The sequence below is a fragment of the Choloepus didactylus genome, chromosome 18 (assembly GCF_015220235.1).
Source record: "Choloepus didactylus isolate mChoDid1 chromosome 18, mChoDid1.pri, whole genome shotgun sequence".
Lineage (NCBI taxonomy): Eukaryota > Metazoa > Chordata > Mammalia > Pilosa > Megalonychidae > Choloepus > Choloepus didactylus.
Window position 1 is genome coordinate 54,199,630 of NC_051324.1, and position 23,566 is coordinate 54,223,195.

General features: G+C 57.1%; 1 protein-coding gene across 9 annotated transcripts; it reads right to left on the bottom strand.

Moving 5' to 3' along the window:
* Positions 1–1,760: 1,760 nt before the first annotated feature.
* On the bottom strand, positions 1,761–22,592 carry PLCD3 (phospholipase C delta 3). Of its 9 annotated transcripts, XM_037808703.1 has the most exons (17): positions 22,310–22,592; positions 21,963–22,076; positions 11,356–11,466; positions 9,605–9,766; positions 9,280–9,508; positions 8,880–9,009; positions 7,682–7,910; positions 7,181–7,382; positions 6,860–7,004; positions 6,066–6,218; positions 4,985–5,086; positions 4,692–4,836; positions 3,746–3,862; positions 2,986–3,152; positions 2,676–2,811; positions 2,412–2,561; positions 1,761–2,213 (listed from the first exon to the last, which is right to left on the bottom strand). In XM_037808703.1, exons 1-17 carry the CDS (start codon positions 22,455–22,457, stop codon positions 2,125–2,127), a joined length of 2,529 nt encoding a protein of 842 aa, XP_037664631.1. In that variant the 5' UTR covers positions 22,458–22,592; the 3' UTR covers positions 1,761–2,124. The 9 variants fall into 9 exon arrangements, with proteins under 9 accessions (XP_037664631.1, XP_037664633.1, XP_037664632.1 ...); XM_037808705.1 differs by lacking the exon at positions 21,963–22,076; XM_037808704.1 differs by lacking the exon at positions 11,356–11,466.
* Between the last annotated feature and the right edge of the window lie 974 nt (positions 22,593–23,566).

Sequence of the window (23,566 nt, forward strand, 5' to 3'; positions counted from 1 at the left end):
AGAGGCTCCCGCACTGACCCAGACTCATTCCCTATAAGAGGAGCCAGTCAGAGTGGCTGAGAGCCATGCCGGGTCTGAGGCCAGTCCCGGACTCCCCAGGCTGGGGAAGCAGAGGCCAGGGGTGGGGGGTGGGGTGAGGGCCATTGTCTATGGCCTGGCCCTTTCCCATGTGTCTTGATGCCCCTCTCCTGGGCAGGGGCCAGTGGTGCTGATGAGCCCTCGGATGCTTTCCAACACTGCCAATGGCTGGGCCCCATGGCAGACCCAAGTCACATCTCTGGGGGCAAGCCCCACAGTCTGCATTCGAGGGTTCCCATTCCCCTCTCTTCCTTGGGGCTTTTCATCCATTCCCTGACCCCACGTCCCTTTCAGGCTGCCTGTGGCTGGTGACCGGAGCCTCTCTCCAGGGAACTTGGGCCCCAGTCACGGCCTGAGGGTCTGGGACCTGCCCCCGTCCAGGAGCCCTTTCCTGGGGGACCCCTGACCCCTGGTGAGCCCTCGCCCCTCAGGCTCTCACCCAGACCTGCTTTTCTCTGACTCCTGAGGCTCCTGCCCTCGTTCCTGCCCCTAGATTTGGGCTGGGAGAACCCAGCCCTGTGGGTGGGCTCCACTCGGGAATCTCCTCTACCTCCACTTCCATTCTCAGCTTTCAGGAATCTTGCCTGTATGAGGCAGTCTGCCCAGATTTGGGGCTCTCGTTCTAGCAGTAAGCCCTTCCCCTTGCTACACCCAACAGAAAAGAAAAGCAGGCACGGGACTCAGCCTTTGGTCCAGTGCTCACCTGGCCCACCTCGGGCCAGGCCCTGAGCAGAGCAGGTCCTATGGGGGCCCTTCATATACTACTAGCCCTGCCGACAGTCTTGAGTAGCAGGTGTCCTGGCTGCCCTGTCTGGGATGGGGCCTCTGGGCCCCTTAAAATTTCTTCAAACACACAGTTTTATCAGAACTATGCCCCTCGCAGCATGAACCAAGAGCAGGATGAGGCAGTCGCTTCCTGCATCAGGTCACGGCATTGCAGGAAGGTGGAGGCAGTCCCACCCCTGCTTTTTGGTTCCTATGGGGTTTAGAGGCAACTCGAGCCCTCACCCAACCCTACCCCCAGGGCCACCCTCCGGGAACTGCTGGCAAGCTCTGCCCTGTTGGGTGCTGGTGCTGCTGCCTGCAGGGACCTGAAACGCCAGGGCTCCATTTAACCCCATCAGGTCATCTTTCTGACATGTTTAGGTGCAGCATTCCAGGCTGCGTGGGGTTTGTCATCTGGGTCCTGCTGTATCAGTCTGGTTTCTGGGATATCTGCACATGCTCCCACATCTCTAGAGGCAGCCTGGAGCAGCCCTCTGCTGTCCAGGCTTCTGTTTGAGTGGCTGGTGGGTGGTGGCAGGGGATTGTCCTGCTGAGCAGGCAGGGGCCTTCAACCCGGCTGAGCCTGGATCCGTCAGAAGCTCCCTCAGAGTCCCGCACCCACACCCTGTGGGGCCATGGCAGAAGCCAGCCCTCTCTCTTCAAGGCCCCATGTGGGGGGGGGGGCAGGGGGCTCATTAACTGATGTCCTCGGACAGTCTTGTGATGCTGGCAGCAGCTTTAACTCAAGAGGAGTGATCAGGGCTATTTTGAGCTGTGGCATCTCCAGCCACCCCCTGGCTGTCTTGGACAAATCCAGGCTCTGCTTGGGGAGGTGGCCTGGGGGATGCTGACTGCAGCCCCAGTGCCTCCTGCAGCCAGTGGATGTGGGGCAGTAGAGGTGCTCAGGGGGGTGGTGGTGCGTAAATAAACCCACTTCTTTATTTTTTTTATCTTTTTCTACTGCCTTCTGGGACTTTTCTACAACCCAAGTTAAAAGCCTACTTGTAGGCTTGAGGGATGGGTGCCCATCCAGAGGGCAGAGAGGGGCTGAGGATTCACACCTGCCCTGGTCCCCAAGTCTGGCAGCAACGGGCCTGGCTGCCTGGCTGGGCTGAGGACATCAGCAACTGCTGGGAGATACCCGCCTGTGCAGGATGGGCCAAGCAGCCTACGCGTCCAGGTGAGACCAGAGCCCAGTGAGCGGGCAAAGCCGGCAGGCCGGGGGGCTGGTGCTCCCTCTGCCCTGGCACCCACAGAGCCCAGGTGGGTCCGTCCCGGACCTCAGGAGCACTCAATGCGGATGTGGACGAAGAGCGTAGCTGGTGAGAGGGAGGCCCCATCCTTGGAGAGCAGATGGATGTGGCGGTACCCTGGGGGGAGGGAGGCAGCATTGGGGTCTCTGCCCATAGCCCAGCGGGCCAGGGATGTGCAGGGACCAAGCCACGTCCTACCCTTGGGTGTTAAACCCACAGCTCAGGCTGGCTCAGGGCAGACCCCCAGAGGTGGTTCTCGGCACAAAGGTGCCCATCCCTTGCCATCCTCATCCCGCCCCACCAACCACCACCAACCTTGTCTCAGGCTGTTCAGGGGCAGCGTAAACTGGCCCACGAAGTCATTGGGGGAGGTGGTGTCATAATCCTCTACCACGAACCGGACCAGCACCAGCTCCGGAGCCCGCAGCTGGAACCGCAGGGTCTGTCCCCAGCGGGGATTGAAGCCTGGGGCACAGGCGTGTGGGCCAGTCAGAGTCCAGCCGGCCCTGGGACCCGCCCTGCACCCCCTCCCCTCTTTGCTGCCTGCTCCCCCACCCCTGCCTGGCCAGGCCCACCCACCATTGTTGAGCACATAGTCAGTCTCCTTCCGTGCACAGTCTGCAGGCACCCCATGGATCTCAACACGCACCAGGGGGTCCACGATGGAACTCTGCTTTTCCGCATTCAGCTTGGGCAGCTGCTGTGCAGTCAGCACCTGGGGCGGGCGAAGGGCAGCGTCAGCCCGGCCCCTCTGCTCTTGGCTCTAAGACCCTGATACCCCCCCTCCCCGCCCCAGGTCTCAGTTGTCTTCCTCCACCCCAGATGGGCTCCTGGCAGGCTAGGACTTCTCTAGAACTTGCTCTGGTAGGGCTCGGTCCGGGCTACTGACCTGGATGGTGAGAGCGGTTCTGGGGGGTCCAGGGCACTCAGGGTCAAAGGTTGTGTCAGGTTGCCGCAGGCAGGCAGGTTTCAAGATGTATCCGCACTGCCCATTGACAAGGAAACGCCCAGCGTTGAGGTCCATCTCGTAGCCTGGTGTCTGGAAGTTCAGGGCCACTGCAGACATGGCGGGGCTCTGAGCAGCGGCTATTAGAGGCCCTCTCCTCATTGCTGGGTTTCAGGGGTCTCACTATCCACCCCCAGACAGAGGGCTCAGCTCCTCTCTTCAGAGGGACCAGGTCCTGCTGATCTGGCTAATGCCCTGCCATGGCTTCTGGGAACTCAGCCCCCCATGTCACCTGGACCATATCCCTGGTGTCCCTCAGGGCCCAAGGCACAGACCCACTCCCTCCACAGGAGCCACACTCCCCTCTAGCCGAGCTCAGCGTTCCTCCAGGGCCCCACCAGAGCCTGCCCTCCTCGGCGGTGACTTAGTGGGATGGCCAGGGAAGGATGGGGGCTGGGGCTCACAGGAGTGGAGGTTTTAAATTTCTACCTTCATAGAAATGTGAGACATTTGCAGTCAAGAACAAATGGGTGTGACTGGTGTTTCCCACTATACATTGCTGAAAGTTCGTTAAATTATCAACAACAAAAAACCTTTTTCTACCTTCTGGAAAACCTGTGTAGCCCATCACTGCTGAGCCTCCCATGGCTCCCCAGGGGCCACCCCACTTAGTGGCCCCCTGCCCCTCACTGCCCCCGCTCACCCAGCTGACAGCCTGAGTTCCACATCTCCTGGGGGCTGTAGTTGGCCGAGTTCATCCGCAGCCCCAGCGGGTAGATGCGAGTCAGCTGACGAGCATTGTGTTTGACGAAGCTGTTTCCTGGGGGGCACCAGGGGACTCTTAATGGCCCCTGGGGTGCCCCCCACCCAGTGCCAGGCCCTGTAACCTCCCACCCCCCAACACCAGAGACAAGCCAGGAACAGAAGCCGAACACCACCCCCTCCCCACCCCCATCCTCACTCTCTTCTGGACCCTGGACTCCCAGGGTGGGGAGGGGGCCTCATGGTGGAGGCTGAGAGAGGTGGGGCCGCACCCCAAATTCCCCACATTCCTGACTCAGGGCACTGTCCACCTGGCTGGGCTGACACTCCCTGACTCTGCTCACCTCCAGCCGCACTGGGCTCCAGAACCCTTCCTGCACGTGCCGCCTCCGGGCTTTTGTGCACCCTGCTTCTCCTGCCTGGAAATCCTTCCCCTCTTCACCTGGCCACTTCCTACTCATCCTTCAGGCCAGGTGTCCCCAGGCAGCACCCGGTCTGGGAATCCTTCCCACAGCGCACCCCCTTCTGCTGGGCTCCCCCAGCCCCATCAGGGCCTGACCACCCCCCCACCCCCCCTGCCGTAACTCTGTGTCTAAGCTGGCCCGGCCACCAGGCTGTGAGCCCAGGAAGGCAGACAGGCCTCTCGCATCCCTGTGACCTCTTCCCGCCAGCCACACCTGGCACGGGCTGGGCATGTGGTGGGCACACATTCCCTGAGCCCCTCTATGGGGTCACCCCAACCCCCTTCACTGTCCCCCGCAGCCCTCCCGATCTCCTTTCCAGAACAAATTCAGCCCCCCCACCCCCCACCGGAGCCTCCAGGGCTCCACTGCCCCCCGGATGCCCGATGCCCCCATGGGCCCCTGCGCCCAGCCCCCCGCTCCTACCTGCCTCCCGGATGAGCTTCTTGGCCTTGCGCTCGCTGAGGGAGCTGACCTGGCAGGGCTGGGCCCGGGTGGGGCGCAGGCCCCGCAGGCGGGTGGCGCAGCAGTAGACGGCCAGGGCCGACAGCTCCGGGGAGACCTGCTTGGCCTGGCAGAGGAGCCTCGCTGGGGCCCGTCGGCTCCGGGCCCCGCGCACCCTCCCTGTGCCCCAGGCCCCGGCCGCCCCGGCCTCTGCCCTGGAACCAGCTCCCCACACCGGGGGGCTGCGCTGCCACTGCCCGGCCGGGCTTACTCACCCGCCGCCGCTCCGCAGCCTCTGCCTCCTCTTCCTCCTCCTCCTCTCCCTCCTCCTCCTCCTGGTCCTTCTTCCCCTTCACCAGGACCCGGCCCTTCAGCTGCTGTAGAGGCCAACGTGGAAGGAGTGAGCCCTCCTGCCCCCCCGCCCCCTTGTCTTTGGTCAGTGGGTCAACCGCTGCCGTGTGAGGGAATTGCAGGGGGAGGAGGGAAGGAGACACAAGGAGTGGTGTTTCCAACAGGAAAAGTCTTCAATGGCTAATAAGGTCCATTTCTGCCCCATGTTAGAATATTCCGCAGCCATTACAAAGAATGAGGCTGCTCAGCATTGAAAGGGGAACCCCCTCCCAAAAAAGATCATATATGAAAGTGAGTGTACAACATGGTCCTTTTTTTGCAATGTTTTAAAAAGATAGTCGTATACATAGGTAAATATAGAAGGGAAATTTCTGGAAGGATACACAAAAAACCATTGAAAATGGTTACTTGTGGAATTTGACGGGGTGAGGCTAAGTGCAGAAAAACCAAACTATTCCTTATATACCCTTTTGTACAAATTGAATTTTTTTTCTTACTGTATATATGTTATTTTTGTACTAATAAAAAATCACACACTTGCAACAGGGGTGACTCAACATTCCCTGCATTCCCTCTGGCAGAGGGCCGAGGAAGTTTCTAAGCTCTGGAAGAGGCTCATTAGGCTGAGCTAGGGCTCCCAGCAGGTGGTGTTTGGCAAGTGCAGATGGCTGGAAGGGAATTCCAGGTGGAGGTGACAGTGTCAGCCAAGGCCATAGAGGGGGGACAGGCTGGGCTTGCAGGGCCCTGTGCGGCAAGGTGGGACAGGCAGGCCAGGGCCGGCTCTTTGGGGGAACTTGAATGCCAGGTAAGAAAGGCGGGTGGGTCTAGTCAAGAACGGAGTCAGAGGGCAGGAGAACAGCATGACCCCTGGTGGGGGTGGCAGGTGTCAGATGAATGGAGGAGCAGGGGGAGGGAGGCTGGAAGGTGAAGGCAGGAGGGTGTGGGCTCCTGAGCAGGGAGAGGCATGAGCAGGGGTGGTGGGTGGTTGGGGAGGGTGAGCATCACCTCCGGGGATGGCAGCTCCTCTGGGGTCTGGGAGTCCAGCGCTTGTGTCACCAGCATGTCCCCCAGGATGGTGCGGAGGTGGTGGGCCATGGCAGCCTGCTGCTCCAGCCCGCAGTGGTTCTCCAGGGACAGGATGACGGGGTATGGGGACAACTGTGGGGGGGAGGGTGGCAGCTTAGAGCCACTCATCCCTCCCCTGGCCCCCAGCCCCCCTCAGGACAGGCAGGCAAGGGCAAGGCTCTGAGACCCCACTCAGGTGGAGGGGGTCCTGGGGGCCTGGCCAGGCCGGGAGGGAGGGGACCAAGAGTCAGTGGGATCTGAGCACATGCTGGGGAGCTGCAGGAATGGTCTTTTTTTATAAATGCTCTTTATATGTTAATGACATTGACCATATCGTTTATGTTGCAAACTTTCCCCCAGCCTACCGTTTGTCAATCATAAAGTTGTTATAGCTTGACAGAAATTGCCATGTTTATGTGGATACCACTGGTGAGCTTCTCTGTTAGGACTTATTTTTGGGGAGTCAAGCTTAAAATGTCCTTCTCTACTCCAGTGTTTTCTTCCAGAAACTTTGTGATTTTATTACCTGTCTTAAACATGATGGTGGGAGAAGGGAGCATCTCACCTAGCTTTATTCTGCCTCACTGGCCAATTGTGCCAGCAGCTCTTGGTGAATGAGTGGTTCTCTGGGCAGAGGTTTTCTTTGGAAGGACTAAGGGCAGCTGGCATTCGGATAGGGGCAGGGGGTTGCTCAGAAGACCCCGGAGCTTGGTGCGCAGGTCCCGGAGGCTCACCGTGAAGGCGTGGTCACGCACAGCTTGGACCACATCTCGGAAGAGGATCTTGGAGGTGAACGTGTGGCCGTGGTAGATGACGGGCTCCCCTCCCGGGCCCTCCCAGCAGTCCAGCTCCACACAGCGGCACCCCTGGGCAAAGGCCCTGTAGATGGACAGAGGGGCAAGAGGTCATGTGGGTGCCACTGGGCAGGGCTGGGCAGACGGCAGGTTGAGCTGGACGGGCCCCAGCGAGCCCATGGTGGGAGGTGACCCCACAACCCAACCCCCACCCCAGGCTGGGCTTCAGGTGTGTTTACCCCCACTGCTCCCCCAGAGTACCTAACATAGGCCTCGGTGCTGCTGGGCCCCCCAATCTGTGAGTCGGTCAGATAGGTATTGTGGGAGGAGGAGATGAAGTAGTGGGCGAGGGGCTGGCCCATGTCCTGGAACACACATGTGTGGGCTGGGTCCAGGGCAGCCCCCTCGGGGGACAGCAGGTACATCATGAAGCCATCCAGTGTCATCAGCTCATGCTGCTTAGCTAGACGGGCAGGACAGAGTGTCAGGCAGCAGAGAGGACCCAAACCCCCAAGGCTGACTCAGTTAACAGTGAGGACCCACCTACGGAATGGACTCTTCCCTCCATAAGGTTTGCCATCCACTCTTCAGCCAAATCCCAGGGGAAAGGTACTTACGCCATCTTATGTATGTGGACACTGAGTCTCAAAGAGGGCAGTTACCTGCCCACAATAGCATCCACAGCCAGTAACAGCAGAGCCCACTTAGCTCTAGGGACCCTGACCTGTCAGGTGCCAAGGCCTGGGCTGTGTCGGCCCCCACCTGTCTCATTGAGCTCGTAGGTCTGGATGAGCTGCCGGGCGTGGGCCAGGGTGGCGCCATCCTCAGCCTGGTCTTCCAGGAACTCCAGCAGCTCAGAGGCGCTCAGCACGCGGTCCTCGCCCGAATACCGATGGAAGATCTCCTCCAACTCTGGGCGTTTCAGCAGCCGCCGTAGAAACTCCTCGACCTCAGCCTCCTCCAGCCGCTCGTTGTTGGAGTGGTCACACTCCTGGGGTGTGGGGGGTGCAGTGAGAGGAAGCTCAGGGGAGGGGGCTCCTTGGGAATCAGCCGGCATTGACACATCCATCACCTCCCATTTCACAGGTAGAGAAACTGAGAGCTGCTGGGGCTCAGGCTCTGGCTCAAGCTCTCACTGGGTAAATGGCCAGGCTGGGCGTCTAAGGAAGGACACTCAGGTCCAGTGCCTGATCCTCTGGGTCATGACCAACCCCAAGAATCAAGATGTGGGAGGAAAAATGATGACCCTGGAGCAGGCCTGAGGCCCCCACCTTCCCCCCTCCTGTGTGTACCCACTGCCACCTCACACACAGTCACACCCAGAGGCAAGGAGCAACAAACAAACAAAAAAAAGAATCTGCGGAGCTGCTGGTGCCTGTCGGGAGGGTGCCATGGGCTCGCCTGTCTTTGTCATGGTTGTTCGCAGGGTCCACACCTGCTCCAGTGTCAGCCCTGGGCCCTGACTGTGCCCCGACTGTGCCCTGGATGCAGAGCCCAGCCCCGAGGGCCTGCACTCCCATGTGTGGGGCGTGCAAGGTCACATGGGGAAGGCCCTGCTTGGAGGGGGTGTGCATGTGTGTGCCTGCTGCCTCCTCCCGCCTGCGCTTCCGTGGGGGCCCATGCACGCTCACGGGGGCACCGAGGCCCTGCAGACAATGCGAAATGAAAACAGCAGCTCTGCTGCATTCTTTAGGGGAGAATAGGAGGTGCTGAGGTCGGCCCTACCCTTGGACTCTGCCTGAGGGTGAGGAAAGAAATTCTGGGCTGGCCTCTCCCCAGACCCGGCCCAGTGACCTCCAGGTACAAGGGTCACTTGGCCCAGATGTAGCCTTTCTGCAGGGAGAGGCCACACCCCCTCCACAAAAGCTGGGGTGGGGCGGGGCTGGTGCCTCAGGCGGCTGGGGGAGGGCCGAGGACACTGTGGTGGCAGGGGCGGGGCTGGGTCCAGGGCAGGGCCCACCTTGAAGAGGCGGTAGGCGTACATGTCGTTCATGTCCACGTTCACCATTCGGAGCAGGCTCTTGATCTCCTTGAAGCTCATCTTACTGTCCTGGTCGGAGTCTGCCCGGTGCAGGTAGGAGTGGATCCAGGTGTGCATGCTCAGGAACTACAAGCAACAGGCCGGGCGCCCCACCCAGGCTGACAGGTGGCCCACACGGAAGTCACCATGAGGGCAGCGGGGGTCTCTCCTCAGCGGGACTGGGGACAGGAGGCCGCGTCCTCTCCCCCTGGAAGCTCAGGCAGGCAAGGCCATGTGTGTCCACCCTCAGACTGTGGACTCCCTAAAGGCAGGGCCCAGACCCCCTCCCAGCCTGGGGCCCGCCGCCCCCTCCCTAGGCGGGCCCCGCACCCCAGGATATTGGTCGAGCCGCTCGCGCTGGCTCATGGCGTCGATGCGCGCGCGCAGCTTGGCCAGACCGCGCACCCAGCGCTGCGCCTCCTCGGCCGTGGGTGCCGCCAGGTCCAGGTTCTTGCGGCGGCCCTTGAAGGTGATGGTGAAGCAACACGCGGGCGCGAAGGCGCCGCCGAAGCGCCGCAGGCCCTCGGACTGGTGGCCCTCGCGGACGGCCTCGATGTGCTGCACGGAGACTGCAAGGAGGGGACCGCGCCAGGCACGGGCGGGTCAGGGCGGCGGGTCCCGGCCGAGCGCTGCCTCCCGCCCCGGCGCTCCCCGGCCCCGCTCACAGATGTGCTGCGACGGCGGGTGCGGGATGCGCCGCTGGAACCACACGCTCATGCCGTCCTCCTGCAGCCGGTACAGCCGCTCCTTCTGCCACGTCCGCGAGCGGATCTTGCAGAACCGGGAGCCCCGCATCATGGCGCGCACGTCCTCGTCCTCCGTCAGGCCTGCCGCGGGCGGGAGGGCAGTGGGGTGTCGGGGCCTGGCGCGGGGCGGCCCCAGCTCTGCCCAGAGGCTCCCTTCTTCCTCCTCTCAGCGAGGAGCTGCGGCCCCTCGCTGAGTCTTCTGCCTTCAGGGGGCTTCGCTGCCCCTCGCTGGGGTCTCTTCCCCCCTTTATTTTAACAAGCCCCCCAAATTGGGTTTGGCTTCAGGATTTGCAGGCCACCGCCTCTGCTTGGTGTGTCCCACCCAGGCCCCCCTGGAAGGGTGCTGATAACAGGCCCTCCCTCCTCCCTGCCAAGCAGCCACCTCTGAAGGCCCCTAAACAGAGGAACCCCTCAGGCAAAGCCTGGGGCTCAGGCCCCACTAAAGGTCACCGTTTCTGCCATCCACCCCTACCTCCCATCATGGCCTCAGCTCTCAAGCCCAGACTCTGCCACCAACAGCCCTTTCCCTTGACGTGAAACTCTGACCCTCAGGAAGGTCCACTCACTCTATCTAACCTAAATCTCTCCTGCTGCAACCCAAGCTGCTCGCTTCTTTCCCAAAGATAAGGGAGAACAGCAGAGGCCACTCTGGCTCCAGGGTCACAAGCCAGGGCCTCCAGGACCAGCCCCACCTTGGCCAGCCGGTGGCTTATCTCCAGGTATCCTCTTCACGCCCTGGTGGGGCCCTGCTGAAAGGATGGTCTCCTGGGAAATCTGGCACTCCCCCTTGCCCAGCGACGGTCAGCCTCCCATGTGACCCCCAGCCACAGGCGCTCTCTGGCCACAGCTCCTGCCTCCCTTTATAAGAGCAAATGCTTACAAAGCACCTACTGCATGCCAGGCCCTGCGCATGTATTCACACACGAGGAAACTGAGGCACAGAGAAGCAGGCTTCAGACCCTGCAGGTCGGGCTCCAGCGCCTTTGCCCGCTGCACTGCGCCACTCTCCTGTTCTGTCTCCCCACTTTCCCCTCCTGGCTGCCTTCTGGGCAGGGGGCGGTGGGGAAAAAGTAGAGTTTAAATTCAGAGGCCTGGGCATCAAGTCCCGGTTACAGGGCCTTGGTGGCACAAACCTGTGACTGCGCTAAGCTTCACATTCCCCATCTGTAAAATGGAGACCACAATAACACTACTGCAAAATCTCAAACTTAGTCATGATTCAGGGGTTTCTACAGCATGCCCAATACTGCACCTCTCTCTGCCTGCTCTGACCTGGTCGTCCCACACCCTGTCTGACCCACCTTGACAGGGGTCAAACCAAAGGCTTATGGGCCAGGGGACAATCAAAGAGGTGGAACCTGGTAAAATGGAGAATCCATAGCCTTGGGAGGGACGGGGCAGCCATGAAGGAACAGGAACCCAGCTTTCCCAGAGAAGCGGAATCTGGATTTGTATGTGAAACCTTCAGATTATTCATTGTTGGCAACTAAATTAGGTTGGGAAAAAAACCAAAAACCTTACGGTGTGGGCCAAACAAATCATGCCAGTAGGTCGGTTCCCTCCAGAGAGCAGCCCAATTGTAAATTCTGACCTAGGGAATCAAGTCTAAATCACCCCTGCCTTCTGCTCTCACGCCCTCTTGTAGAATCCCTCCCTCCCCTCTTCCTCACATCCAAGGCCTTCAAGGTCCAGCTCAGATACCACCGCCTCCACGAAGACTTCCTTGATTTGTCCCCAAATGGAACGAAGTTCTCTGTCCCTTTCCACCATGGCCCTTTCAGCTAAAACAAAACAAAACAAAGCCAAACAAAAAACCACCTATATTGTCATTTCAGTGGACCGTAATAAACCTGAGGGCAGGGGTGAAGTCTTTTATCTTCACCCCAATGCTCTGCCCAGAGCCAAGCTCACAGCAGCCAATGTTTATTGACGAGGAAAGTGGACAGATGGACAACTGAGTGCTCCCTACCCCCCAGCCCTGCTCCAGTCTGTCCCATTCAGGGCAGAGGCCTTGGTGCCCTGGCTGTGCATCGGAGTCACCTGGAGGAGGCTGCAAACCCCCAGCCCAGAGACTCTCACCCGGCGGGGGGGGGGGGGGGGGAGCTTGGGTTTCTGTATTTTTTAAAACCTATCCTGTGACTTTGAGGGTGACCAGGATGGAGAATCAGGGTCTCAGGAGCAGGAGGAGAAACCTGCCACCCTTAGGCTATGGTGCCTCCTGGGGCCAGCCTGGATCCCTGATGGCTCTACAGGGTCTCTCAGGGTCTGGCCTGTGGTCTCCGGAAGAGTCAGTGGCTGCTTGGTGTCCCTGCGCCAGAAAGTGGGGGAGGAAGCCTCTTCTTCCCAGACAAGGAGCAGGATGCTCATGGCTCACACCAGGCCGAGGGACACAGCTCCCCCACGCCCCCATCTGGGGAAGCTCTGAGTTCTCTCACCCCAAGCAACAACCGAGTGGACAGTTGGGGGAACCAGCAGCGCCACCACGACTCAGCTCACATCTCCTCCACCCCCTCCGCTATGGGGAGAGGGACCCCCTGCTGCCATGACAAGCAGACTGGCCTCCGCAGCTGGGGCCACCTCCCCTGACTCGGCCAGCCCATGGCCCTCCAGTGCCAAGCCTGCTGGGGACAGGGAGGGGGAGTGAATGACTAAGGCCGGAAATGGAGGTGAGTCACTGAGGGCCTGCTTTGTCCCAAGCCTTCTGCAAAGAGGCCGTGGAGACACACAGCCTGAGCTGGGGCAGGTTTCCACGTTGGGAGGGACCCCTGCCTCTGGACCTCACCCCACCCCTCCCCAGGAGCCCCTGTTGGCCCACCCAGCTGGCAATGGCCCCTGGGATCCCAAAGACCCCAAACCACACCCCCACAAGGAAAAGCAAAGCAGAATGAGAGGGCAGTGCCACGTGCCTCTATTTCCCCACTGCTGGTGCCTCTGAACCTGGGGAAGTAAGTGAAGGGACTAGGGGATGGGACAGGAAGGCAGGATGGACGGAGGTGAGGGGGCAGGGCCAGGAGGGGGGCCCAGGCCAGGGCCAGTGATGCAGGCAGAGGCCTGGAGCATGTCTAGGTCCTGCCAGGCAGATGTGTCCTCACCCTCATTCCCACCTGCTCTGAGCAGGTGCACAAGCTTCCCGCCCCTATAGCTTCTGTGGGTTTACATCTGTCCAAACCACCTCTGCCTTGACGCTGGAGCTGGGCTGGGCCAGCACCCATGATCACTCTCGACTGAGTGGGTGGGGGGACACTCTTGAAATGACGATAGTAAAAATGATGGCGAGCATTTACTGAGCAGTGAACCATGTGCAAATCCTGGGTAGCATCATCACAACCTAAGAGGACGCTCTCATTGTCCCACTGTACAGATGTGGGGAAGAGACACAGAGTGGCTAACTATCTCGTTCAGGGTCACCCGGTTGGTGCGGCTCGGGGCCGTCGGAAGTCGGGGAGTCTAACTCCAAAGGGCTGCTGGGGGCTAGAATGAGCTAAACCACACAGAGTACTCAGTTTAGAGCCTGGTCTGTAGTAGGCACCGAGTCAATGGTAATAAAGAAGGAAACTGAGGCAAGAGTCCGGGGAAGTGAGTCAGTGCCCCAGGAAGGAAGAGGGTCCCAGGTGTTCGGATACACCTGTCCTCAGCAGTCCTGTCCCCCCAGGACTAGGGTTCCTCCTGCCCAAGCCAGTGCCGTCAGCTGGGGCCCAGACACCTTTCCTCCACACCTGCTTATCTCAGCTCCCAGGGCAGCACGGCGGGTCGTGAGGGGCCTGGGCAGTTGGGGGGCAGGGTGGTCTGAGGCCCGGGCAGTTCTGCCTGGGTGGCCCAGGCTGGGGAAGGAAACTGCTTCATGTCAGAGCTGGAAGGGGCCTAGGGGAAGGGCGAGCCCAGCTCTGACCCCTCAAACCCCACCCTTTGCATCGATGGGGCCACTGAAGCTCAGAGAGGGCAAGCTGTGTGTGCTGAAAGCAGTGCATGTGCCGAAGACAGGGATGGCCATGGGGGCTGTGCACAGCCTGGGGGTGCTGTGAGGGTATGCACTGTGTGCCTGGAGTAGTGTGTAAGGGTAGCCAGTCTCAAGTGAGGGTGTGCACAGGATGGTGTGGGCATAAAGTGTGTGTGAGAACCGGTGTGTGTGTATGGGGAGGGCAGGAGGAAGGGTGGGCCGGCTTGGGGAGGAAAACTAGCAGTGTGTGTGTGTGTGTGTGTGTGTGTGAGAGAGAGAGAGAGAGAGAGAGAGAGAGAGAGAGAGAGAGAGAGAGGGAGGGAGGGAGGGAGGGAGGGAGGAGGGAGGGAGCCAGTGCACACCCAGGAAGGGCACCCGGGGCTCCAGCAAGAATGCAAGACATGCAGGGAACCACCTCGTGCCAAGGTGGGGTGCTGGGTTGCAGGGAGGCAGCAGGGCCGGAGGCCTGGGGCCATGAGGCTCTGGGAGAGGACACACAATGGCCAGGTGTCCTGAACACTTCCTGGTCCTGATCATTTAGTCATCAGGCAATCCCAGCTCCTCAGGCACCAAACATGCCACCCCCCACCCCCACCCGGCCCGGCTGGCAGCCACACCCAGGGCTAGAGCCAGACGCCATGACATTCCTCGGAGAATCAAAAAGCCAGGAAAGGCAGGCAGTGCTGGCTCTGCCCCAGGGCTGGACACAGGGAGACGAAGGTGGCAGCACCCTCAGAAAACCGGCATGAAGCCTGGTTAGGGGCAGAGGGTGGGGGTGGGGGCTCCCAGAGCCAAGGAAGGAGGAGAGGTGAAGAGGGGCACAAGGCCTGACAGAGCGGCCCCCAGCCCCTTAGTTTCCCTGACATGCCTGTGCTTAGCCAAGGGGGCTGCCCAGACCCCCACTGCCAGGTGTCTGACAGGGCTGGGGGCCGCTCTGAAGACCCCACCTACCAGCCCCACCCACAGCAGCCCCACTCACCCTGCAGGAGACATCCTGGGCAGGCCATGGGGAGTGCCCTCTTGCCCAGTGGGCCCTGGTGGTGCGTGTGGGCAGGCAGGGGAGGGAGCAGATCCTGCCCACTCAGCACCCTGCCCTCTGGGAGGATTGGGGTGGGGGCGGAGCATTAGGGGCACAGACACACACAGGGGCTCTGGGGACAGAGGGCTGCCAGATAAAATACAGGACACCCAATTAAATGTGAATTTCAGATAAATGACAATTTTTTGTGTGTAAGAATGTCCCAAATTATTCATTGTTTATCTGAAATTCAAAGTTAACTGGATGGCCTGTATTTTATCAGGCAACCTATGGGGTCACCCCTGGAGCCTGGCAGGGCCACCAGGGGAGAGGGGAGTAGCAGCCCCTCCCTGGGCATAAGCTGCTCATTCACTCATTGAGCTACGAGCATGAACTCGGGGCCACACGGCCTGGGTTCAAATCCTCTCTCAGCTACTACTTCCCAGCTTTGAACTGTGGGCAAGTTACTGAACCTCCCTGATCCTCAGTTTCCTCATCTGTAAGATGGAGCTCATGGCACTACCCACTTCATACAGTTGTGAGCAGTAAGTGAGATAACAAAAAGCAAAGCACTTGGCTTTTTGCCAAACTATAAATGTGGCAATTGGTCTGCATTATCTCTGGCAACAGTGTTGTCACTGAGAGCTGGGCTTTGCAGCAGGCTGACTTGCCTGCCTCGGGCAGATATCCCATGTGTAAGGTGGCAGCTGTGGCACCTTCGGGGGGTGGGGTGGGGCGGGAGGTGACCTAAGGATTAAGTAAGATCAGGACAGACCCAGCTCAGCACATGGACTCACTTCCCTTTAGCTCCTCTCCTCATTATTCAGCTATTCTCAAGGATTCCTGGAGGCTGGCCCAGTCAGCTGACAGCCCCGGGGTGGCAGATGGGCACCAGAGGGGAGCAGGAGCCCAGACCTACCCAACGTGGGGACTCCCCTCCTCCTGGGTCCTGGTTCCCCCCCAGCATGGCTCTGAAAGCCCTATGCCCTGGGCCGCTCCGAGCCTGGTCTGAAATAAAATCTGTTCTCTGTTAGCCAATGGGGCACTGGTGGGGGGAGGATGCCTGGGCCCGCGTGCCTGATGGTGACACCTGGCCCTGGACTCAGTAAGGCCCGGGGTAGGTACATTCCCACGGACTTGACATTCCTGCCCGGGAAGTCACTCAGCAGGACGGGGCGGTGGTGGGGAGGGAGGGTGCCAAGATGACGTTCGACACCAGCCTGGTTCCTGATGGGTGCCTGGAGCTGCCGGGCAGCCTTACTCAGCTGATGGGTGCTGAGTCCTGGGCTCAGCTGTGATTACTTGTTTACAAGTGTCTCCTGCCCACTAAATGCCCTGGCATGATAGGGCTGAGCCAACGTGGGTGGAATGAAGAGGTGGCCAGGTGGCCAGGACCATCACCTTGTCGCTCCCACGGCGCCCATGACCCTGCCGGTGGCCGTCACCCGGGGCTGCTTCTCCAGCCATGACCCTTTTCTCGGCACCAGCCCTCAGGCTGCTTGGCAGCACCTCACCTCACCACGGCCATCCTTCCCTCCCCACCCACCACCGCTTTTTTTTTTTTTAAACAGGGAAAAGAATAAATTTTTTTTTAAACAGGGAAAAGTCCATTAGGTAATGGACTTTTATTTTTATTAGCTAGAATGACAACTCATTGAATACTGAAAAGGAGGACCAGACTCTCTTATCTGCCTGGCACATGGCAGACACTTGATATCTGGTGAATTAATGAAAGGTACAATTCTCCCTGAATCAAACAGAGCACATGCCGTTAAATAAAATCTATTTTCTCCTTTATTCGCTATTCTTTCTAATCACATCCTGACAGTCTCAAATACCAAACGTTTTAGTTTTCTAAAAGACAGAGCAAACAATTCTCCATGTCCACTGAGGATAGAAAGGAACCAGCCAAAATGGAAAATGAAGCCGCCTACACTTAAGTTCTGAATTCATCTCCCTGCCTCTGCTCTTTCCTTTCTCCTGTGCATTTGCCACAAAGCAGCCGCTGCAATCATTTCAAAAACAAGAATCGGATCATGTCACTGCTTTTGCACCAGCAGCTTCCCTTTGCACTGACAACGCACCTCAAAGTTCTTAACGCGGTCTGGGCAACACAACCCTTGGCAAACAGGACCCTACTTACCTCAGATCTCATTTCGAACCATGCTCTCCCCCTTGTCTACTTGGCTTCAACCACACCAGCCTTTTCACTGAGACTCTGCTGAATTCATTCCCAACACAGGGCACTTGCAGCTGCTGTTTCCTAAGCCTGCTACGTACTTCTCACCTATGCGTCACCTCTGCAGAGAGACCCCTTCTGTCCATTGCCTCTATCAGATTACCCTGTTTTGTTTCCTTTATATTTATCATTACCTGGATAAACATCTCTACGAGACTTATTTATCACTACCTGAAATCATGGGTCCATTTACTCACAGCCTGTCTTTCTGACCCTGCTATCAGCTCTGTCTTGATCAACCTGAGCTGTCGGAGCCAATAATGATTTGTGAGTGAATGGCTGGACAATGTGCAGGGAGTTGTGATTCAAGCTGGGCACTGAGTCTGGGCTGTTTCTCCTTATGGGATGGGTAAAGGGATGAAAACCTCAGCCAAGGTCAGAGGGAGGCCACAGGTCCTTGTGACCTTGCCTTCAATTACAACCACTCAAGTCTAAGGCAACATCTGACCATGGGGGGAGGAAGGAGACAACTCTCAAAAGTTCAGCCTGAGCGGCAGGTCAAGCTGGGGCCAGGCAGGGTTAGAGAACTGAGAGTCAGGGACAGCCTCTGGTCTCAGACATCTGACAACTAGGAAGTGCTGGGCCTGCCTCTGCAACAGGGCTATGTCCAAGGGCTCCACGCACCCTCCCTGTAACCTCTCACTCAGAAAGCACTTACTGAGCACCCCTAGGTCCAGGTATTGCTCTCGGCACTGGAGACTCAGCACTGAATAAGAGAGCCCAAGTCTGCCCCTCATGGAGCTTACTTCCCAAGGGAGGGACAGGCAGCAAACAAGCAAGCAAGCAAACAAACACAGCAAGACAATTTCAGGTCTTGATAAGTGAAGAAAAGACAAATGATAAGAATGATGGGGGTCAAGAGAGGCCTCTGGGAGGGGGCCATGCTTGTGCAAAGGACCCCCACCCCCACCCTGTGTGGTCCAACCCAGGCAAAAGCCAGGGATGAGGATTCCCAGGCAGGGGACTGCAAAGGGGAAGTAGAAGAAACTGAGGTGAGGAACTCAACAGGCGTGGGCTCAGGCAGGGCCTTGGTGGCATGGGAGGCTTTCTGCACATGATCCCACTTGTCTTTCTTCATCAAAGATGAAGTTTAAAACGTCTTGCTTTACCACTCAGAGCTGCTAAAGGTACAAGGAGGGCCTGAAGTGGCTCCTGCTCACCAGTGAAGCCCCACAGAGCTTTCTTCCCCAGAAGCACTGCAGCAAGCCCAGAGTCCTAGCAAGTGACAGACATATCTGATGCCATTGCAGTCTGTCTGCATCTAAAACAACCTTGGGAGTGCCGAAGATTTGGGTTTTTCTTTCCATAACTCCAAGTCTTGAACATGACCTTCCTTGAGTGAGTCTAGACCATTCCACTCAGAGTGAAGGTAGAAGAGGACCAAAGAACATTTGCTCTTTAATTGAGGCTGAATCTGAAATTCAGTATTTTTAAAACACAAATATTGGTTTGATCAGTTCTCTGGATGGGCCTCCTGTCTGTAACAGAATAAAGATGCTTGTTGGAAAACTCCCTTCATTCAGAAAACGAAGTGTGTACAAACCGTCTTATAAAAAGGGAAAGTATGCATTGTAAAGCAAATATTGTGGGATGTAGGTTTAAAATAGAATCGAATTTCAGAAATCCTCAGAAAATGATGGAAAACAAATGCCAATATTTATTTGACTCGGTGATCTTCCTTCAATTCTTGGACATTTAACCCAGAGAGAAAATAATGTTATGGGGGAAGAAAAGGGCTGTGCACCGAGATGCTAATTTCAGTATCATCTGTAATGGCCTGTGTGAGTGTGTGTGCACACACACACAGAAGTAAACACAATTTGCAACAAAGGGGACTGAATCACTAAAGTACGTGCAGATGCTATTTTCATACATAAGGCATTTTTTGAAAGTGCCAAAAATCTAAAGCAAGGGCTTACATATATAATCATGTATCCATCTTGTCTTTGAGACCTCATTTTCTAGGACTTCTTGAATGGAGTTGAACATGGAATCAATCGCTAGGTTGCCAAGCATAATAATTTCTATCTTTGTTGCAACTGTACTGAGGCCAGCGTTTTCCTATTGTTAACATCATGTTCATTTTTCAGTTTTCTTTTCAATTTATAAAACAATTAGGAAAAACATAATAAAACAGATAATTACACAACATCTGCTGCGTACAAAGACAGTCACTCTCCTGACCTGGAACTGTTGGCTGACAAGCAGTAACACCAGGAAACAGCTGGAAAGAGCTGTCATGGTTTGCCAAGAAAGTTGGTCTGGGAGCGTCCCCCTGGAGGAAGGTGAGGGTTGCTTTAAAGTTGACTGCCCCAAAGTTGATGACCACTTACGTGGTATGACCCCCTGAGGCATTGCTTTACCATTTAAAAAGCAATTAAACTATGTAGGCATTAAAAATAATGAGGTGGATCAATTGTGCTAATATGAACTGAACTCTACTCCATAGTGTTAATTGTAAAAGACATGAAGCTCAACAGCTGTTCAATGACTGCTCCCATTTATGAAAAGTCTGATAAAAAAAAGTATCTTAAAGGTGCATTCATAGTTTTTCCAGGGATACTCAAGAAACTGTTAACTGAGGTTGCCTCTGGGCCAGGAGTGGAAAGGCTTGGGTTCTTGCCCTGGGAACATTACTGGATGGTTGTGGCTTGTATGAGCCGAGACATCATTTACCTAAACATGGGTTGGCAAACAATGGCCCTTGGGCCAAATCTAGATGACCAACCCGGAGTTAAGGAGGATTTTACATTTTTAAAGGGTTGTAGAAACAGAGACAAATACGCAACAGAGACTGTATATGGCTGGCAAAGCCTAAAAACTTTATGAAAAAGTTTGCTGGTCCCTGGTCTAAGGGTGGGAATGCAGTGAGCTGGTTAAGAGCTGGGGCTCTGGGTTCGGGCTGCCTGAGATTGACTCCTGGCATTGCCACTTGCTAAATATGACCCCGGGCAAGACAAGTAAGCCCAGTTTCCTCATCTGAAAAATGGGGATAAGAATAATACCTGTAGAATAAAGTTCTGATACATGCTACAACATGGATGAGCCTTGAAAATATCATGTTAAGTGAATAAAAGGACAGATATTGTATGATCTCGCTTATATGAAATAATGGGAATATGCAAATTCACAGAATCAGAAACTAGAATACAGGTTACAAGGGTCTGGGGTAGGGTTGGAGAATTGGAAGTTAATGCTGATTGGTAGAGTCTCTGGGGTGATGGAAAAGTTTTGGTAATGGATGATGGTGACGGTAGCACAACATTGTGAAAGGAATTAACACCACTGAGTCGTATATTTCAAAGTAGATACAATGGGAAATTTTAGGTTGTATATATGTTACCAGAATAAAAACACCACTACCACCACCACAGAAATATACAACAGAAAGAGTGAACCCTAATGTAAATGATGGACTAGAGCTAATGGTATAATTACAATAATACTGCTTCATCAATTGTAAGAAAGGTATTACACTAATGTCAAATGTTAACAACAGGGAAAAACTCTATCTGTGTGTGGAGGGGGGTATATAGGAACTCTATTTTCTGCATGCTTTTTCTGTAAACCTATAGCTGCTCTAATATAAATAGGTAAAGAGAATAATGCCTCTACTTCATGGAGGTGTTGTGAGGATGAGGATGTAATAAGAAAATGCAAGTAAAGCACTCAACACAGGGCCTGGGAAATAGGCAATCAGTTAAGTGTTAGCCATTATTATGTCACCAGTGCTTCTTGGCCCAGAGGATAATATGGCCCCCACCCAGGCACTCAGGCCAGAGGCACTTTTCAGATCCCCATTGATTACAGATCCAGCTGAATCTACCTCCTAGGTTGTTCTGGAATCCACTTCGGCTGCGTGCACCCAAGTCTGAGCCCCACCATCCCTTACCAACTGACTCCTCAGCCTCACTGCCTGCCTCACTCCTGCCTCAGTCCTTTCCGGGGCTCCTGGTGCCCTCCAGATAGTCTGTAACTCTACAAAGAGGGGCCTTGAGGATCTAGCCCCCACCCGCCTCTCCCCTTTCACTTTATTCCACTCTCCCTCCTGGCTCTTGGGTGCATCCTAGGCCCTCCTTGGCTTCTTGGCCATGCTGGGTTTCCCAGCAACTCACTCACCCCTTTCCTTCATGGCCTTGTTTCATAGTCTGGCCTCCCTTCTGCAGCTCCGTAAGGACCAGGACTGTGTCTGTCTTACTCACTGCTGAATCCCCAGGGCAGAGCACACTATAGGCACTCTATTGGTTCTTCCTGAATGCATGCATGATTGGATGGAGGGTAGGGCAGAGATCATGTCTTACGTCTGTAAATTCAGTACTAGGCAATGTGCTGGGAACATAGCGCTCAATACATTCAGGTCAAATGAGTGAGTGGAGGTAGAAGTAAGAATGAAGAAGGGGCAGTGACAAAGGGAAGGCAGGACCCCTGAATTCTGCCCCAAGACCCACTCAGTGTTCTGGGCAGCCCTGCACTTCTGCTCCCTCAGTCCTACCCCCCACCCCTTTATCAACTCGTCTACCAACAGCAGTTCCAATATACCGCTTGGGGTTCACAGCACTTTACAGGTTATGAAATACTCTCAGGTACATTCCATCACTCAAGCCCTTCAACCACCCAGAGATTTCTACTTGGCCAGACTCAGAGGCCATCAGATGCTGTGGCCAACCAGACTTTTCCCTTTGCCAGGTGTGTGGTCTTAGACCAATACCTGGACCAATGTCGGATTCCTCACCTGTGAAATGGGGATGTTACCAGCTACCTCCCAGGAAGGCCAGGAGGACTGCATGACACCACAATGTAAACCATCCAGCTTGGGGCTTGTCCCTGGAACATTCTTGAGCATCACAGCTATATTAATTCCTTTGCCCCTTAGTGACTCACCCCAAATCCAAGATAGGAACTCTGGCTTCCTGACCCCACTGGCAGTGGGTTCTCACCAGTTAAACCAGTCCTACCAGTGCTGTGTTGCTGCGGCTGCCCCAGTGGGAGTCCGAGGATAGGGGAACTGACTTGGGACCCCAGCCTCCTCCCACCGAGGTCAGCCTCAAACAACCCTCATTCCCTAGTGGGGGCCGTCAGGAACCTGAAAGGTGCAGGGTACGGGAGGCTGCCTCTCCCACTCCACTCTCCCGGCCCTCGGGCATCCCAGGTCGTGCCCCTCGCCTGAGCTTGTGCCCCTGCGCCTCGCGGACGCCTCCTGGTGGGAAACAAAGGGCGTCCTTGGCACCTTGTTCGGGCCCAGGCCCCTCGGGTGAGCCCCGGCGCGGCCCCCAGCTGGCACCGAGCTGACACACCGCCCTGTGCCAGAAGCTCACGGCCCCCCTGCCCTAGGAAACCCACGAACGGCTCCCCAGAAAACACCGCGGACCCCCAGGCTGCGCCCCTGAGGAACGTCCGCGCCCGCCCGAACCACCCCTGCCGGTCACTGACCCATCTTCTTCAACGCCCGCAGTCCCGGCCTCTTGGTACTGCCGTCTGGGGGCGCGGGCGGAGACGAGAGTGCCACGGACGCCGCGACCTGGGCCGACACCAGGGGCTCCTCCGGCCGGCGGCGGCTGCTCCTCCAGCCGCACAGCATGGCTCGGTGGGGCTGGGGCTGGACCCGTGGTCTGCGCGCCGGGATAGGGTCGCGGCGGGGGACGCCGCTGCGGCCGGGCCGCGGCTCTGCGCGCGGTCCCGAGGCAGAAACTTAGCGGCGCCGGGAGGGTGCCGGGAAGAGGGAGCGAGGGAGGGACAAGGTAGTGGGAGGGAGGGAGAGGGAGGGAGAGGGAGGGGGCGGGGCCGATGACCGGGGAGGCGGGCAGCGGCGGCGGGGAGGGGTCGGTGACCCCAGGCCCGGGATGTACCCTCTCCGAGTGGGAAGGCGGCGGGCCCGCTTCCCCCAGTCTCCGCGTTCGCCCCCTGCTTGTGAGTCCGCCCATTCCCGGAGCCGTCCTTGGATCGCGGCCGCATCGGTTGCCCCCATTCCGGGAAGGGGGAGGGGAGAGCCGTTGGGGGTGAGGGCTGCCCTCGGGCATGGACAATCTCTCCCTTCCGGGGACCCTGACTCATCGCAGATTGCCGGCCCCTCTCCACCGGTCCTTGTCTCGAGGCCTCAGGAGGGAGACAGACCCACGGGCGGCGGAGCCCCCTTAGTGGCGGAAGTCTCGAAATTTGTCTGGAGAGGATGGAGGAGGCCTGAGTCTAGACGCCCCGGCAAAGGTTCTGGGGTTCGAGACTTGGACGGATCTGCACCCCGGCCCCGTCCAGTATGAAGGTGTCTGTGACATCGACTCGTGGCTGTGCATTCGCACGCGGATTCTGGTGACCTTGTCATGTGTGCACTTGATATCTATGAAAACACCAGAGTGTATCTGGGTCGTCTGTCTCAAGTGCCCCGGGTCGAGGCGGTGAGCTGGACCCACAGCACCACTAGGCGGCCGCAACCAGCGTGGCATCCCAAAGAGAAAGCCGAGTTTTTCAGGACCTAGATTTATCACTTACTTGCCCCCCGGCTTTACCCCATTCTCAGACACTCCCGACCCAGTGATCCTGCATTCTAGCTTGGCTCCCCACATTCCTCTGGGTTCCTGAATTTTCTTCCCGAATATCAAAGTCTTTGTCCTTTTGATCCTGCAGTTCCTTCCTCCAGGAATGATCTTCCTCATTCTTCTCCTTTTGATCCCCAGAGCCTGAACCGCTAAATTA

What these genes read in the sequence shown, in the direction of transcription:
- PLCD3 (XM_037808703.1), bottom strand. Translation starts at nt 22,457, where the DNA reads ATGCTGTGCGGCTGGAGGAGCAGCCGCCGCCGGCCGGAGGAGCCCCTG. An exon ending in GCGGGCGTTGAAGAAGATGG is followed by an intron (nt 22,077 to 22,309) that starts GTCAGTGACCGG and finishes GTTTCCCACCAG; the next exon opens with GAGGCGTCCGCGAGGCGCAG. An exon ending in GGACCTTGAAGGCCTTGGAT is followed by an intron (nt 9,767 to 11,355) that starts GTGAGGAAGAGG and finishes CGCCCGCGGCAG; the next exon opens with GCCTGACGGAGGACGAGGAC.